This window comes from Hordeum vulgare, chromosome 5H (assembly GCF_904849725.1).
Source record: "Hordeum vulgare subsp. vulgare chromosome 5H, MorexV3_pseudomolecules_assembly, whole genome shotgun sequence".
NCBI lineage: Eukaryota > Viridiplantae > Streptophyta > Magnoliopsida > Poales > Poaceae > Hordeum > Hordeum vulgare.
The window spans coordinates 548,342,581-548,360,116 of NC_058522.1; the positions used below are offsets into that span (position 1 = coordinate 548,342,581).

The 17,536-nt window shown below is 43.0% G+C and overlaps 4 protein-coding genes across 5 annotated transcripts; 1 reads left to right on the forward strand and 3 right to left on the reverse strand.

Moving 5' to 3' along the window:
• The first annotated feature begins 1,133 nt into the window (after nucleotides 1–1,133).
• LOC123452722 (BTB/POZ and MATH domain-containing protein 2-like) lies at nucleotides 1,134–2,990 on the forward strand. The gene is made up of 3 exons (XM_045129434.1): nucleotides 1,134–1,351; nucleotides 1,429–2,105; nucleotides 2,174–2,990. The coding sequence occupies exons 2-3, from the start codon at nucleotides 1,454–1,456 to the stop codon at nucleotides 2,722–2,724; spliced, it is 1,203 nt and encodes a 400-aa protein (XP_044985369.1). The 5' UTR covers nucleotides 1,134–1,351; nucleotides 1,429–1,453; the 3' UTR covers nucleotides 2,725–2,990.
• Nucleotides 2,991–4,003: 1,013 nt separating this feature from the next.
• On the reverse strand, nucleotides 4,004–9,179 carry LOC123452719 (putative disease resistance protein RGA4). 2 transcript variants are annotated; one of them, XM_045129431.1, is made up of 4 exons: nucleotides 8,365–9,179; nucleotides 4,764–8,263; nucleotides 4,468–4,536; nucleotides 4,004–4,286 (listed from the first exon to the last, which is right to left on the reverse strand). In XM_045129431.1, the coding sequence occupies exons 2-3, from the start codon at nucleotides 8,241–8,243 to the stop codon at nucleotides 4,489–4,491; spliced, it is 3,528 nt and encodes a 1,175-aa protein (XP_044985366.1). In that variant the 5' UTR covers nucleotides 8,244–8,263; nucleotides 8,365–9,179; the 3' UTR covers nucleotides 4,004–4,286; nucleotides 4,468–4,488. The 2 variants fall into 2 exon arrangements, with proteins under 2 accessions (XP_044985366.1, XP_044985365.1); XM_045129430.1 differs by having other exon boundaries at nucleotides 4,004–4,371.
• Nucleotides 9,180–9,265: 86 nt separating this feature from the next.
• On the reverse strand, nucleotides 9,266–12,308 carry LOC123452721 (tryptophan synthase alpha chain-like). Its single transcript, XM_045129433.1, has 8 exons — nucleotides 12,169–12,308; nucleotides 11,548–11,694; nucleotides 11,279–11,453; nucleotides 11,075–11,151; nucleotides 10,346–10,423; nucleotides 9,939–10,016; nucleotides 9,750–9,809; nucleotides 9,266–9,662 (listed from the first exon to the last, which is right to left on the reverse strand). Exons 1-8 carry the CDS (start codon nucleotides 12,226–12,228, stop codon nucleotides 9,528–9,530), a joined length of 810 nt encoding a protein of 269 aa, XP_044985368.1. The 5' UTR covers nucleotides 12,229–12,308; the 3' UTR covers nucleotides 9,266–9,527.
• A 629-nt stretch (nucleotides 12,309–12,937) lies between these two features.
• On the reverse strand, nucleotides 12,938–17,275 carry LOC123452720 (tryptophan synthase alpha chain-like). Its single transcript, XM_045129432.1, has 7 exons — nucleotides 16,764–17,275; nucleotides 16,320–16,641; nucleotides 15,685–15,761; nucleotides 14,247–14,324; nucleotides 14,058–14,135; nucleotides 13,751–13,810; nucleotides 12,938–13,419 (listed from the first exon to the last, which is right to left on the reverse strand). Exons 1-7 carry the CDS (start codon nucleotides 17,025–17,027, stop codon nucleotides 13,267–13,269), a joined length of 1,032 nt encoding a protein of 343 aa, XP_044985367.1. The 5' UTR covers nucleotides 17,028–17,275; the 3' UTR covers nucleotides 12,938–13,266.
• Between the last annotated feature and the right edge of the window lie 261 nt (nucleotides 17,276–17,536).

Here is a 17,536-nt window from a genome sequence, read left to right on the forward strand (position 1 = left end):
AAAAAATGTTTATTCTTTTAAATTTATTCACAAGTTGAAGCAATCTTTACATTTTTTATGTTGGAGGATGTTATTTTAAATGCACAAACATTTTTTGAAACGCATGAAGTTTTTCTAAATAAACAAACATTTTTATAAATTAATATATTTATTAAATTCATGGACATTGTTTTGGAATTTGCAAAAAAAAAAACCGGCGTTTTTTTGAATCCTATTTTTAATTCAAAATAAAAATTTGTCAGCATTTTAATTCAAAATTCCTATTTTTTAATATGCAAAAGTTTTTGTAATTCTAAAATATTTAAATTATAAATAAACAAAAACGGAACGGAAAAATTTAAATAAAAAAAAAGAAACTATCAAAACAGGCATTAGCTACTTTTAAAATTTTAGGACATTTTTTAAATGCATTAACATATTTTGAATTAGAAAGCATTTTGTTAAATGCCTTTAATAATTTTTAATACATGAAATTGTATTTGAGATCATGGACTTTTCTTATTGTACAAACATTTTTCTAAAATTGCAAACATTTTATTGTATATGCGAGCATTTTTTACAAAACTCCGAGCAGTTTTTGAAGTCACAAACATTTTAATTTTTTAAATATGTTGGTTTATAATTTTCAGTTTATTAAAATTTTAAAGATTGTTTAAAGTTTTAAATTATTTAAAATAAAAAAATAAGTCCCATCGTTGATGCCTCAAAATCATACCGGACAAGTGCACAGAGACCTCCTCCCACATGAGTGGCTCTTAACGTGTTGAAAAAAAAATAACATAAAGAACAACCCTGAATTTTATTTATTAGTTTATTTGATGGGAAGAACAACCTTGAATTATGTAAATACAGATGTAGAAAGTTTCAATCTCAATAAAAAAGCACTTTTTGTGAGAAGAGAAAATCAGTCAAGTACTGCTTGGCATTCCATAAATACAAACTCTAATGTGCACATCTTTTGACTGGATTATATTCCTGCATCCCACAAAATTCAGACCCATTTACACTGAATAAAATAATATGCCTTGAGCCTTGGGCTTTGCAGTTCGTAGACTGGGGGCCTTCAAGCCCAATAACGCGGTGAGTTGTTGTTAACCCTAGCTTAGCTCTAGGCAGGCCCAGTCGCACGCAGACGAGCCATCGCCGCCGCCGCAAACACTGTTTCCGTTAAGTGAAGCGGCGGCGCGGCGGGCGGGGGGCTCGTTTCTTGCGGCGGCGACTTCGTGCTGTGCGTGCGGCCGCCGGCCGTGACCAGGTTTGCCTCTCAGCTCGCCGCAAACCCTCTTTCCGGGGAGAAACGGCGTCGGCGACACCGGCGCAGCGAGTGGAGCGGCCGCCGGTCCAATCCCAGGTTCGCCCCTGAGCCCATTGATCCCAACTCTCAGCTCTGAAACTTATTAGGAATGTGACTGGTGACTGAGTAGATAGATTTCGGTGAGGTCGCAGGTTCGTCATGTCGTCGTTCGCCGGCGTAACTGTCCTCGACGGAAACAACCGGTGCCATTGCGAAATGTCGGGCGTCCACGCCAGCACCGATGTGGACACCGGGTACCACCTGCTCATCATCAAGGCCTGCTCGCGTATCAATGGGTTGGTGCCCACCGGCCAGAACATCACCTGTGGTCCTTTTGTAATAGGAGGCCATGAGTGGGTGCTCGACTATTACCCTAATGGCGAGAACCCGAGCTGCGCTGACTACATTTCTGTCTATCTAACCCTTCTCTATGATGCCGATGTCGACCGAGAGGAGCCCGTGGAGGCCAAGTTCAGTTTCAGTCTCATCAACCAGGTTGAGAAGCAGATGCCAGTGTACATTCGTGGAACTAAGACTTACAGCTTCTCCAGCAGTGCTCCAATGTGGGGCATCAGCAAGTTTGTGAGAAGAGATGTCCTTGAGCAGTCCATGGATATGGCATGTGATTGTTTTACCATCCGGTGCGACATCATGGTTTGCGAGGACCCCAAAACTAAGGATGATGCCGGTGGCACCCTGCCTGACATACACCAGCATTTTAGCAATCTTCTTGATAATAAGTTGGGTGCTGATGTCACATTTGAGGTCGGCGGTGAGACGTTCGCCGCACACCGGTGCGTGCTTGCAGCCCGTTCCACCTATGGCTGCATGCATCTATTGATGCAGAGGCCGGGGCTAAGCCTCCTTTTAAAAAAAAAGCCCGTTCCACCGTGTTCAGGGCACAACTCTTTGGCCCCATGAAGGAGGGCACTGCCACGTCCAGCATCATACAGATCAAAGACATGGAAGCAGAAGTGTTCAGGGCTTTGCTTAGCTTCGTTTACACAGACTCATTCCCTGAGATGTACAAGGACATCATGGAGGAGAATCGCATGATAGTTTCTGAGGAACAAGAACAAGCAGATGAAGCTGTAGATGATGAAATGTCAGAAACGCGTGAAATGGAGCTGCAGTGGCTGCACGACTTGTTGGTAGCGGCAGACCGATATGATCTCCAGCGGCTCAAGTTCATCTGTGAAAAGCGGATATCTGAGCGCATAGGTGTGAGCTCGGTGGCGTCCTCTCTTGCTCTAGCAGAGAAGCACCGTTGTCGTGGATTGAAAGAGGCGTGCTTGGAGTTTATTCAAGTCCAGTCTCCCTCGCGTTTGAAGAGAGTAATGGCGACTAGTGGCTGGGAGCATATAATGATGACCTATCCCTCTGTTCTGAACGAGTTCATTGCCAAGCTTATTTCTTCAAAGCGGAAGTAACACTCACTATGCATATATATGGTACGCATGTTCCTTTGACCTCAAGTGACACAAAGCTGCATATACGGGATCCTCTGGAGTGATGGTAGTCTGTGTGTGTGTGTGTCTTGCTTTTATCTCTTCATTCATTGTAAAACTTCCCTATATGCTGAACGTGAAGAATCCAACACATGGACAAACTGTCTCTTCATGGAATGGATAGATTATAAATTCAGGTGTAAGCATCAACATTGATCTTTATCACAGCAATGTGGCTAGTCTTTTAATCCTTGTATATTTCTCTGTGCATTAATCGTGCCATACATTGTTGCATTTCTAGTAGCTTGGAAGTGTCCTTTGAAGTTTTGATTTCTAGACATCCTCCTTAGTCTGAGTTAGCCATGACTCTGAATTATCTATGATTTACACCATATTCTGATGTTCGTTCCCATTAATCCTGCCATGCACTGTTTTGATGGTCGGTTTGGAAATCTGCTTCTGTTTTCAGGGGAAGCAAATCAATGGAGAGAGATGCACGCACTATTACCCGCTGACGATGCTGTGATCAGAATGAGATATGCTCACTCCTGGTTATTCGTAGTCAGCTCCGAGAAATTAGTTCTAGCTTGAGTTTCACAGGTTTGTTTAACTTATTCTAGCCTGTCACTTTAGTGGAGGGCCTTGGCGGGAGCGGGACGCTGCTCTACCTCCTTATCCTGGATGCAAAAGCTATCAGGAATCGGGTTATCTACTTTGGTTATCCTGGATACTTAGTTGAATCGCTAGGAGGTGAAGATGGCGATTGACTTTTGCTGTGGTTATCTAGTTTGGTTATTTAATTACAGGCCATCCAAATCTACTATTAGTTGCTGCCTCGCTGCCTTGTACAATTGTAACACTGTCTCCCTCTAAACCAGATGGGTTCCTCTCTTCCATGTTGACCACACAACCAAGCCAGAAACAAACTCAACTTTATTTCTTCAGCCGCATGATATATATTTGGCCCCAGTATGCGGCTAAAACACCAAGATTTATTTGATAAAAGAACGTTTTCTCCCCGAAAAATCTGATGGTGCGTAAGTTTGATCGTACGTTCTCTAAAACGTCACATATTTCAAAAGAAGGCTACAAAGTAAACATGAGATTGAAACAAGGGAAGTTATCGGCATATGCTACAGTGGGGACCACACTATAGCTCAGCCTGACAGACCACGCATCCCTTCCTGAAGAAATATCTGACGGCGATGTCATTTTCAGTGCCGTAGAAAACAAGGCGAAATGATAAAATTCAAGCCAGCCATATAAATGCACCACCGCCTTATCCTGTACCTCCTCTCAGGATAATTCCCTCTGAATTGCAATATTCCATGTTTCAGTCAGCACAAGAAACATGGCATTTCAATATTTTTCCTCAAAAGAGAAAGCAAAAAACAACTACCCATGATGGAACAGCTCGTATCGAGGAACCGCTGCCTTGATGCTCTTGACGTACTCTTTTAATTCTTCTCAGCCCTTCTTCAGTCGCCCAACTGTCCAACAATTGGGCTGACGGTGATCACACCATCGGCTCCCCACACTGCGATCTGTATTACAAACAGCATGCAACAAAAGATAGACTTAACACTTGACAAAAAGTCCTGCGAGCCTATATTCGCCTGCGAAGCAATCCTGCAACAGAGCAAAAAGTTTACATGTGTTGAACACTAGAAGGGATACCTGGTTTGACAAAACCCAAAGGCATCATGGTGGCTTAGGGAGACATACCTGTTAGTCATAGTAACATCTTCAGGAAGAATTGGCCGGAAATATAGTCAATAAGTCGACCAGCTCTATCTGACGAGATGACATAATATAAGTAAAAGGACATATCATTATACTAATAATTGAACTTTGTTGCAAACTAGCAATACGAGAGAAGTGGTTAAACTTTGTCAATTATTGGAACACGCTCCACCAAAGTACAAGTAGAGTGTGCAAATAAAAGAGGGCGCGGAAATTGTAATAAGATGAACGAGACACTGCATCAGAATCCTACATAACTGAACGCGAGCAGTATATACCTCTAATTTCTTCTCGGGGATATGAATAATCTTGTTCCATTCAGCTCCTTCCTTCCTTTGAAGCCGGGTATCGAGCTCTGGATGGCACTTCGATAACAAAATAATCTGCATAGAAGCTGGCAGGCCATCTTCAGGGAGAAACCTCATCATTGGGCACCCACATATGACTAATTTCTCAAGCGATCCCACAATATTCAAGTCAGCTGGCAAGGAGCAGAAGTTGTAACAATCTGCAACAACTAACTTCCGTAGAGCACTAAGATTTCTAAATCCATCCAATGAAGCCAGCTCATTGCAATCTTTGATCGTTATACTTTCCAGAGCAACGAGGTGAGGGGATTCAGAAGCAAATGACAATGATGTCATCAAATGGCAGCTATTGAGCACCAACGTCGAGAGGCAAGTCAGGCCTTGCAAATACCTTGGTAATAAGCTGCAATGAACATTGCTTTGAGCTATTTCAATATGGCAAAGAGATGGAGGAAGTAAATATGTGTCAACTGCTTCTGTACTAACTGATGACAGTAACGTTGAACAGTTGCTGATCCTGAACACCTGAAGGGAGCTAAGTCTGTGAAATCCACCACCTGGCATTGGATCTGTACAGTTCTGCAGGTTCAACTCAGAAACATGGTTTAGTTGCTCAGTGGTTAGGTCACTCAAGAAGCTGTAGGAGCTAACTAGAAAGATCAACCGTGATGCGGTTGCAATCAGTGACTCGATTAAACAAGAAGCTGCCGGGGAATCAGGTGATATTTCGACTTCGACTCTTGGTGTTGCACTAAAGGTTGGTATTTCTTGAAGCTTTGGACACCGTGATACGAGTAGTCTTTCAAGACAAGGAAACAAAGAACCATCTTGGATTGCAGACCAGCCTTCCCAGTTGAGCATGCCATCAAATATCATGTCTTCCAAAATTGGGAAGCCCTTTATGTCACCATTCCCATAGAATTCTTGACCTATCTGCTTGACAGCATGCATGCCTCTTAGTTCAAGATACTTGAGCAGAGGAAGCTGACCAAAAGGGGGCAACTCTACCCAGCCCATGCAGTTCTCAAGAGCTAAAGAACTCAATGCAATCAGCCAATTTGTCTCAAACCAACTGGGCGACCTCGTTCCTCCATATCCAGTGATCTTCAACCGATCAAGATCAGGGTGAGGTCTAAGGGCATTGAGCACATCATTATCAATATCAGAAGTTAAAGCCCTTGCATGGATGCTCCACTCGAGTTCCAAATATTTGATATGCTCTTTGCAATCTAGGCAGGCATTAACCGCCTCTTGCTGATGTTCAACATTATCGAGAGATCTAATTTTTAACTGTCCACTAATATTTTTCATCTCCTTCAACTCACCTAGTCTGTAGCCACTCTCCTTCCTGACATGGAACTCCCCGTGGCCACGGAGAAGAGTTTGTCCTCCGAAACCAGATATTGTGGCGCCGCCAACATTGAGAAGGAAAGCTTTTCTTAATTTGAGCAGGTTCCTCTTCATGTTTGCAGGAAGGTTAGCACATTCACTTTCCCGGCAGGAGTGCCCTCTTGTGACCAAGACCTCCAGGTGGAAAAGCCGAATCAATGATGTTTGCCATGGCCTCTCAGGAACCCGAAAAGCGAAATAACGCAGATGTTTAAGACCTTCCACTGATGTCGGCAGCCTATCCATGCAACAACCGCTCAAGTCCAGCACACGGATGCTTTTGGACTTCTTGAATACATCATCTGGAAGGGACAATTTTAAGCAAGACCATGTTTTCTTCCAAACAATCAAGGTGCGCAAATTTCTCAACTCTGTTTTCTTCATGCTGCCTAACAAATTTGCTGATATTGATAGATGACGAATGTTTGATGGGATCTCCTTTTGTTTATCATTTTCAACCCTGAAATACTCATCCTTCGAGACATTCCGAGCCAAGTCATTGATCAAATCATGCATGACATACTCTGTTGGGAGGTCCAACAATGACCGCTCAAAGAATGATCTTTGCACAAGTTCATTGAAGTAGCCCTTTGCCACATCCTCAATATTTGAATCGGTGTCATATGAATCCTCCTTCTGCACAAAACCCTGTGAAATCCACATTTCAGTGAGCCTTTGAGGTTCAAAACGCCAGTCCTTCGGGAAAAGGCTGCAGAAGCTAAAGCATAGCTTCAATTGGACAGGTAGGTGCTGGTAACTCAACCTGAGAACCTTCATAACATCATCAGATATATCACTCTCCAAAACTTTCGTCCAGTGGCTGACATCCAAATCAGCATTCAATAGGCGACCAATTATCTTTGCTGCTAGAGGCAAACCATTCAATCTGCGACAAATTTGTATTCCTACTTCCTTGAGTTCTGGAAATTGTCCTGGATATTTCTCACCAAAAGCATGGTTTCTGAATAGCAACCAGTAATCATCTTTGTCCAGTCCTCCCAAACGTAAAGGGGGTGTCCTAGCATGTAGGATACTGCAAGCTTTGTCAGCTCGAGCTGTCACCAAAATCTTCGACCCTTCCAGTCCAGTATTTAAAGAAGAGAAGACTCTGCTCCATACTAATTCATTCTCCCATTCTGTTTTGTCCTCGTCATACCAAACATCGTCTAGTATGAGGAGAAATTTCTTTCCAGCTATCTTTCCACGAAGAGCATTCTGCAATTCATCAAATTTAGCAACAGTGTGATAATTTGCATCAGTTAAGGACTCCAAAATGTCCCTTGTTAATCTAATCTCATCATAAGTATCAGATACAGAAACCCACATCCTGAGACAGAAGTTCATGCGTATTTGTTCATCTCCGAACGCCAACCGTGCAAGGCTAGTCTTCCCAACCCCACCAACACCTATAATGAATATAACATCAATGCTTGAGTCACTGGGTACAGGTGCATTACTGGGTCCGGGTGCATTACTGTCGCTTATCTCAAACAACATATCTCTCAGCTTATGAAGCTCATCTCTTCGACCATATATATGGTGATTTTCCTTCAAAGGGGAAGTTACACGCAGCCGTGTTACTGGCAATAACTTTGCAGTAGCATTGTCAAAATTAACTACCTTCAATAGGGTATCTGCTGTCGTCTTGACAACGCCTAATTTCTCCAAAATATCTGCCAGCTTCCCCCGGAATTCGTCGGCGCCGATCAAACGTTTACCCAAGTAAATACAGGTTGAGGTGACACGACTCACCGCAGACTGGCTGTCAACCTTGGACTTCAGGACCATGTACTGGAAGCCGTCCAGCACGTCAACAGCGTCGTAAATTGCGTCTTTAAGTATGCTTAGCAGCCTCCTCTGGTTCCCATCCTTAATCTCCCTCTTCTCGATGACATCCACAATGGTCAGTATCTCTGTCAGGGTGATGTCAAGGCGTTCAAGGTCCTTCTCCTGATCTTTCTTCCAACTGAATTGCCCCTTTATGTAGGCCAAAGCGGTGTCCTGCATCTCCCGTATGATTGGCGACAAGAACCATCCTGTAACAGTTAGTTCAGCACCCATTCTGAGAGTAGATATTATTCCTGCAAATCGCAAGATATTCAATTTCAGAGAAGAAAAGAAATTAACGAGAAAGAAATTATGTAGAAATGGAAAAAAATGTGAAGAAAGAGAAGTTAAGAACCTGAGGCAAGATAAATGGTGAATGAGCAGATGGCTGCAGATGGATGTGATCTTGTCTTCCAGCCAGAGTTGAGAGAAGAAAGATGATTGCGCTCAGTTGGTGTGGGGAGACGGGAGAAGAAAAGTCAACTTTCAACACTACTACTATAGCCCAAGAGTACACTGGACCACACTATTCTTTTGGAAGCTTGGATGCATGTAGATATTCCTTGGTTGGAGAACCTACACCAACAGATGATCATCCAACAGCTGGATATTTTCTAATGTCATGGTTCATAGAAAAAAAAATGTATCTGTACAGTTCAGGAAAGGGAAAGGTCTGAAAAGTCAATGATGTTTCTGTCGTTGCTACATTCATCCTCCAAATAATCTTATATGAAATGCTGACAAGTGGGTACAGTTAGACATTATAATAATCAATGACATCATACATATAAACCAGGGACTGGTTCTTCCATGCTGACCATGTCCAGGGATCCAAGCCAGATAGAAACTCAACCTTTTATTTCTACAACTGCATGATAAGTATACATCACCAATATGCAGCTCGGATACAGTAAAAACACCGTAAATATGTTGTATCAAAGCATTTATCCTGAAAAATCTAATGGTGCATAAAATGTTTGACTGTGTCGTTTACTAAAACAACACATGTTTCAAAAGGAAGAGTACCCAATAAATATGATCTTGAAACAAGAAGTTATCGGCACACCGTGCAGCGGGGCTCAGACTGTAGCCTTGCCTGATAGACCCTGCATCCCTCCTGAAGAGGCAAGAAGAAGAATCTGAGGGCAGTGTCATTTTCAGTGCATAGAAAATGAGAAGAATGATGCACTCAGATGGCAAAATTCAAGCGAGCCATATAAATGCACCATGGACTTATCGTGTTGCTCCTCTCAGGATAAGTCCTTCCAAATTCTAACATTCCATATTTCCACATAAGAACACACATCTCACAATTTTTTTCCTCAAAAGGGAAATGAGAAACAATTACCTTGTTAATTCATATTGTGATTCTAACACACAAAGATATAATTGTTTTGAGCACTGGAATCAAATATGCTGGACGAATTACAGATTCCAGGTCCACCGAGCAGACTACCAGATGATAAACAACATGCTTACGATCTACTAATTGGCTTGTTCATGATGGAACTGCCCATCTCATGGAATAGCAGCCTTGATGCTCTTGGCGTACTCTTCTATTCTTCTCAGTCCCTCTTCAGGAGAAGCGGCTTCGCCCAACTGTCTAACGATTGCACTGCCAATAATCACACCATCCGCTCCCCAGCTTGCGATCTGTATTACAAACAGCAAAGCTGTCGAAACATGCAACAAAAGATAGACCAAACACTTGACAAGGAAGTTGTGCGAGCCTATATTCACCTGCTTCGCATGCTCTGGAGTTGATATGCCAAAGCCAACAGCCACAGGTTTGTCTGTAACCTGAAAACTCAGGGCAAGAAGCTGTTATATAAATTTTAAGCATTCTTTAGAGCAAATTTCTATACACAAAACTATATGCTTGCTCCAGTTTACTATTACCAATGAGAAGAGGGTTATAGTTTCACAAACCTGCTTGATCTCCTGAAGAAGATGCTCAACGCGTAGGTTTACATTTGAGCGTGCACCTGTAACTCCGACAGCACTCACCTGCATAACGTATACCAAATCGAGTGTTTGAAAAACATCAGGGTTCATGTACAACATGAGGTGAACATAACAGATAAAGTGACCCTTCATGTTGCTTGCAGTTTACAAATTTACAGTTGCCTTCCTTTAATACTTTTCCGCTCAAATCCCAGGGAAGTTATATACCCAAGATGAGAAATTATATGGTGTGTTATTAATATGCAAACACATAGACTAGTTAATAAATATTCCACACTACTTGAACTATTACTAAGGGATAAAAGCAAGAAATATTGTTTGAATCTAGTGACAAACTTTGAGCAAATAGTAGGTGTCTTCTTGACACTCACAAGATAAACGAATCCTTCTGAAGCTTTTGTGATTTCCTTCATCCTCTCTGTTGGTGTGGTTGGTGTTGTAAGTAGCACCTGCAGCCAAGTGAAAATATAAATCGATAAATGAATAAACTCAAGGAAACTCTTTCAGCTATAAATCCATGATATATAGACAAAACTTTTCTGCTGCGACACCATTCTAACTAGGTAGTGTAGGTAACAGGTCAGTCATGTTTAACATTTCAATGCACGGATATTTCATGACCATACAGTTCAACATAAAAGATAAAAGTGCATCCAGGTGATATCAAGTAACCTGAGCACCTATTGGCCACCTAGCACAGCCTGATCAACCTGCCCAGGGCTGAACTGGTCACTTGACCTGGTTTACCCCAAATTTTAGGCTGCAGCAGGCCAAATCCACATCAATCAGGGATACCATATTCTAATTAGAAGGATCTGAAACCAGGTTTCGCTGAATTTCTGAATGTGGCCTGGTCAAAATCGCCTCACCAGGAGGGTCTTTTGATCTGGTCTTACTTCTCACTCCATGGACCAGCCTTGCTCAGGTTCTAGATAATTCTACGTAACCATCGACATAGCACTGGCTGAAAATGCATATGTCTAATCTCTAGTGAGAATCTATTTTAAGACCTAAAGATGATCAGTGTAGGGCGTCAATGACACAAATACAAGAAGATTTTCACACGAACATTACATGACAAGATGAGAGCCAGGACTCACCAGCTCTATGTTATGCATAGTTGCCTCACTCCTCAACAATGTTGTCTCCTCCAAAGGAAGATCAGGCACGACAAGACCTGCAGCATAACAAGCAAATCAAATTCCTCAGAAAGAAAAAGCAGATCAACAACAGCAACCACTAACAAGAGCATAAATGCAAAATAGACACATCACAATCAGCACATTAGTAGTAAGAAAAGATACCATGTACACCAGCTTGCTTAATCTTAGCCATGAAGTTCCGCACCCCACTCCTTAGAATCGGGTTGTAGTATGTGAAGAGAACTATTGGACAAGACAGCTCCGGTATAACCTCCGTGAGCATCCCCAAGACAGAACCGAGCGTGGTGCCTTTCTTAAGCGCGCGGGATGCTGCAGCCTGAAAATGAAATGGTTATGAAGCCAAAAACACTTGCAGCCCATCACAAGTACTACTAAAGCTGATAAGCCTGAAGAAAAATCAGAACATGTACCTGAATGACTGGACCATCAGCTAACGGATCCGAGTAGGGCACGCCAAGCTCGATCACGTCCGAGCCGCAGGAGTCGAGGATCCTAAGCGCCTTCGACGTGGTCGCCAAATCAGGGTCACCGGCGGTGATGAATGGGATGAATGCCGTCTGAAATTTTTCAATGTTAGCCAAAGAGCCTAAAATGACCACCCCCCTCCACCCCGTCCCCAAGTCCCCAACAGACACAAAATATGTGCAAAGCTGACATCCTGTTGTGTGCTACTGCTAGTACTGTTTGCCATGAGGAAAATTCATCGAGTAGATGTAACGTAATCCCACACATTTGCATTGGCCTCTTGTAAGAAACATGGAGAAAGGGCTACCACTGTGAAGGTACATCGATAAGAGGGATATAGATTCAGGCTGTCGCAGGGTTGTACACCTGAATTAGCAGGCCAACACAGCAAATTTCATGTTGGTATCGCTGAGTAGCTCCCCACCCCCAAGGCCCCAACTCCCAACCCAAAACAAAAATCAGCAGCCAGAACCAGTTGGCACAATCAGGAATGTAACGCGGGGGTCGAAAGTTGTGGGTGGGTGGGGGGTGTGTGTGTGCGGGGGGGGGGGGGGGGGGGGGGGCACCTTGCCGCGCTCCCGGAGGCTGGAGAAGGTCTCCGCGACGCTGCGCTTGCCGTGGGCCATGGTCGCGGCCGGCGGCCGGCGGCGACGGGCGACCGCGCGTCCCCCGTGGTGAGGTGGCGTCGACTTTTTCTTGGACTGGACTGCGGGGCGGGCCGCGTCGTAAACGAAGCCGAAGGAAGTGGAGTAGAAAAGAAAATAGAGATATGGCGGGCCTCGTTTGCATTAGCAGGCCGGTCCAAGCGCCGCCCCACAGGCCCGTTCCACAGAGCACCTCACCCCCCTAAAAAAACAAAAAACAAACAGCTCTCCAAATTCTAAAAAAAAAAACCCTGAAAACACAAGCAGCTCTCCATTCCAAACCTCAAAAAACAAAATGAACTCGTTCAAAGAAAGAAAAGGAAAAAAAATGCAGCTCTCTCGTGTTTCGTCTGAAGAACTTGCACGTGATTTTCCATCGCCGTTGCATCTTCGAGGGACCAACGCGTGAACATGTGCTACAAGCTACATGTCAATGGTTTTATTTTTAGCTCCACTGCCAATAAAGTCGATACTCGGTCATACGTGCAAGCTTACACAAAAAGCATCTGTGATTATAGGGAATTAGAGAGAAACGAACAAGGAACAGATACAATATTTTTTCTAACTTAATTAATTGACTAGAAATAAAGGACTACATAAAAATTCAAATCATGATGATAAGTTTCATGATTATCCTTATTCTTTATAGCATAAATGTCATCATAATAATCATCACGGATAGGAGACATGATTTCATCATAATAAATTTGCTCATCAAAATTTGGTGGACAAAAATAGCATCGGGTACTCTAACTACCATCACTTACATGCCATACAAGAAAAAACTAAGGCCCCATTAGGAGTCCCTAAGCTCCACGGCTTTACTCCCGGAGCTGTAGTTAAAATTCCTGAAGTGGCTGCACAGATGCTCTGTAGATTCTTACGTTTTAAGGAGCTGATGAATTACCGAACGAGTCATAAGAAATAGCTTATTGCTTCTACCACCACACTGGTCTTACTAGGAACACCAAGCCAACTTGCCATCGCAATTCCGGTTCATTGATATTTTGTAAACATATCCTATATTGTACATATCACGGCGTGCAGTGCATCCTTAAGACTCCTGGCGTATACTTCTAGCCTCTTTAACCCTTTTCTCGGAGAATCTGCTTCACCCAGCTGCTTCACCATCGCACTACCGATTATCACACCGTCTGCACCCCATTGTGCAACCTGCATGCATCCAGTAACAGATTGTTAACCAATATTACATTCGTTTAAAAATTCTTGTCTTAAATTTATTTAGATATGAATGTATCTACTCACGTTAAGACAAAAAAAATTGGGACGAAGGAAGTAAAAATTATCTTTCCCCGCAAAATAATATTACCCCCATTCCATAAGGCTTTTCGTGGTTTTAGTTCAAACTAGTTTTAGTTCAAATTTGAACTGAAACCACGACAAGAATTATGTAGCGAAGGGAGTAATCATTATCATATATACATGCATATTAAGATTTAGAAGACCATACGGCTCTTCTCATATCAAAACTTGTGTTTATTACCTGTCTAACATGGTCAGGGGTCGATATGCCAAATCCAACAGCAACTGCTTTGTCAGTGACCTGCATACAGAAACATAGCTCCATAAGCTCTCTGAAGGCCAATCATAATGTAGCTCCTGTTGGTTACTCGGAAATGAATAGATAGAGCTTCTGATGGTTACTACAAAAACACTACATGCGTAACTAGACCAGAGAGAAAAATATGCTACCATTCCTTGGCAAATACGAACAACTACTTCCTCATAGTGTCAAAAATGATCTAACATTTTGGGACGGAAAGAGTAATTTATAGTTTTTCTTTACAGACCTGCTTAATCTCTCTGAGTAGATCCTTAACACGTGGATTCACATCTGGGCGGGCCCCTGTTAATCCGTTGATACTTACCTGTGCGATGTGATTAAAGTGTTAATTACCACATGCATGATCACTACATATAAACGCTAAACTTGCAACAAAGCAGTTTGGATTTTAATTATGCATCTAACCGACACTTACAAGGTACAGAAACCCTTCGGAAGCCGCTGTGATCTCATTCATCCTTTCTGGCTTTGTAGATGGTGTTGTAAGCAGCACCTGCATCCATCCCTTCATCAGCCTAGCTCGAGTACAACTAGACTATTTCTTTTCTTTCTTTCTTTTTGTACGAGGGAAGTACTTAATGACTTAAGATGTACTTCTATCTAGTTGTTCAGGACAGTTTATATGTCGTTGGAGCGGATGGCAAAGAAGGTTTTTATTCAATATTGATGGCAACATAATCTTTGGATTGATCCATCATCTTCTTCGATATAGGTATTGTGTTGTCCTTATATGACTTTGAGAAAAAGTTTATTTTTCGTCTTTCAATTTTTTCGCTCAACTCTAAAACCGGACAGATTGCACCACGAACTCTTGAAACTGGTCATTTTTCGTCCCTGTGGGGTTTCACTATAGAGTCAACCCGATTTTGACTACGACATAAACGGTACACCAATGACTAAAAATTCAAAAAAAAAAAAGTGAAAAAATAAAAAAAATTCTGAAATTTTATGACATCGAAGATAGTCAGGTCCGCAAAGTCCGTGCAAATTTTAGTCATGTTTGGGCGTTCGATGAGCTCATAGGGGGAAAAATATGCTCTGCGATGAACAATAAATTCAAAAAAAGAAAAGAAAAAACAAGCAAAAGAATCTGAAATGTTTTGCTATCGAAGACGCTCGGGTACGTAAGGTGCATGCAAATTTTCGTGGTCAAATGACATCCGAGGAGCTTGTGGCAAAAAAACAAAATAGCGTACGTGTGTGTGCGGCTAAGGGTGGTTTTCAAATCCTCGGCTATCATTTGACCACGAAAATTTGCATGCACCTTGCACACCGGAGCATCTTTGATGCCAAAAAAGAATTTATTTTTTAACAATTTTTTGAATTTATTGTTCATCACAGATCAGATTTATTTTTGCTTTTTTGCTGCGAGCTCATCGAACGTCCAAACATGACAAAATTTTACACAAACCTTGCATACCTGACTATCTTTGATGTCAGAAAATTTCAGATTTTTTAATCTTGTATTTCTATTTTTTAAATTTACTGTTCATCAGAGTAATGTTCGTGCCGTGGTCAAAACGGGTTAACTCTGCAGCAAAACCTCATAGGGACGAAAGATGACCAGTTTCAAAAGTTTGTTATGCAATCTGTCTGTTTTTTTTTTTTTTTTGCGGGCAATCTGTCTGGTTTTAAAGGTGAGGAACCAAAAGCGGCCAGACCAAAGAATTGAGGGATGGAAAATGGACTTTTCTAACTTTCTTCTGACCGATATGTCAGTTTTTATCCTTTCTTTTATAAAACTGTTGATGATTGTTGTGTGCATTTTAACTATATAAAGATTGAATATTCCTCATCGTGCGTATCTGACTGATGCTCTATTTTGAGTTAATGAAAACGCATGAAGACCCTACCAGCTCGATGTCGTTCTTCTTGGCTTCAGTGCTGAGAACACCTGCCTCAGTATAAGGAAGATCAGGTACTATAAGACCTGTAACACATGTGACAAGGGCGAATTAATTAACACATGTGATCACGTACTATAAGACCTGCAATACATGTTAGTACAATTATAAATACATTTCTACTCACATCAAAAGTTAAGCAGCTTTTTTTGCGGGTAAAAAACTTTATTAATAATACTAATCAAGAATTAATCAGTGTGATTAGGTAGCTACTGAAAGGCATGTGCAGTTATCAATGTTTTAAATAATGAGTTATGACAAATAACGACTGACCTCTAAATCAGCTACAACGGACTATAACGGTTTATTTGTGCATGATATCATTTAACGACACCTGCTAAAGAGGCTATAGCAAGCCGGCTATAACTATGATAGTTACTACTTCCTCCGTTTCTAAATATAAGTCTTTCTAGAGATTTCACTAGTGAACTACATATGGATGTATATAGATATATTTTAAAATATAGATTCATTCATTTTAATAGGTATGTAGACCATTAGTGAAATCTTTTAAAAGACTTATATTTAGAAACGGAGGGATAATTATTAGCAACAATGAGAGGAAGAAGGCAGCTGGTGGTTACCTCGTACGCCGGCCTCTCTGGCTGCGGCGATGAAGCTCCCCGTTCCCCGCCGCTCGATGGGGTTGAAGTAGGACAAGATGACCACCGGGCAGGATAGCTCCGGCGTCACCTCCTTCAGCATCGCCATCACGGTGTCGGACGTGGCGCCGGCCGAGAGCGCCCGCGCCGTGGACGCCTGGATCACCGGTCCGTCGGCGGAGGGGTTAGAGAAGGGCAAGCCGAGCTCGATGACGTCGGCGCCGAGTCTGTCAAGGAGCCTGAGAGCCTCCGCCGTGGTCGCCAGGTCGGGGTCGCCGGCGGTGATGTACGGGATGAACGCCGTCTGTGTGCAGTCGTAAAAAAACTTAAGCATCTTCCCGCAAAGAAAGAAAAACTTAAGCATCGATCGGTCGGTCCATGCGTTACATATCGTGGCGCAAAATGAACTTGCTGGGCTACATGTACCATGCCGTTGTCTCTGGCCCGGGACATGGCCTTCGCCACAGACAGGCCGCCGTTACCGGCGGGCACGGGCGCCGGTGTCGGGGCCAGCGTGGTCGCCGCCGCTCGCGCCCTGACCGCATGCCTCCCCGGCGCGGCGGGCGTGGCCATCGCCGGGTCGACGGCGAGCGCTCCGACGAATACAGGCTTCATGGGCAGTGTGGCCGCGGCGAGGCTCGACGGAGGCGAGGAAGACGGCGAGAGGCATGGCTTGAGCGCGAAAGCCATGTGTACTACGTACGTAGCTACGGACGATGCTGCAAGAAAGAACACCTAGAGAACACCTGGGCACGCTTGGACTTGATGAGATCCAAGTGTAAGGTCGATATGATGCTGCTAGCTGGGAGCTAGTGGGATCGATCGATGACGAGAATGAGTAGCTGGTCTGCATGTGATTATATAGCGGATGGAGGCGATGACGAGAATGAGTAGCTGGTCTGCATGTGATTATATGGCGGACGTTTGGTCCGTGGCACTATATGTGTCTGGTATCTCGCTCGTCAATCAGTGCGTTGTGATTCGTAGCTAAAGTAGCCAAGTTTGCTATACGGAAGACAAGTCTGCTGAAAAATTGGAGTATACACTGTGTGAACAGTCGACTACAAGACCAGGTACAGGAAACTACAGCATGAAGCAAACATGATACATGCTGTAGCTAGTTGGGCTTAGCGCATGTGACCCAACTAGCTAGCTGGCCTCAATCCTTTCTCTCACACCGTCCAGTCTCACACGGCATG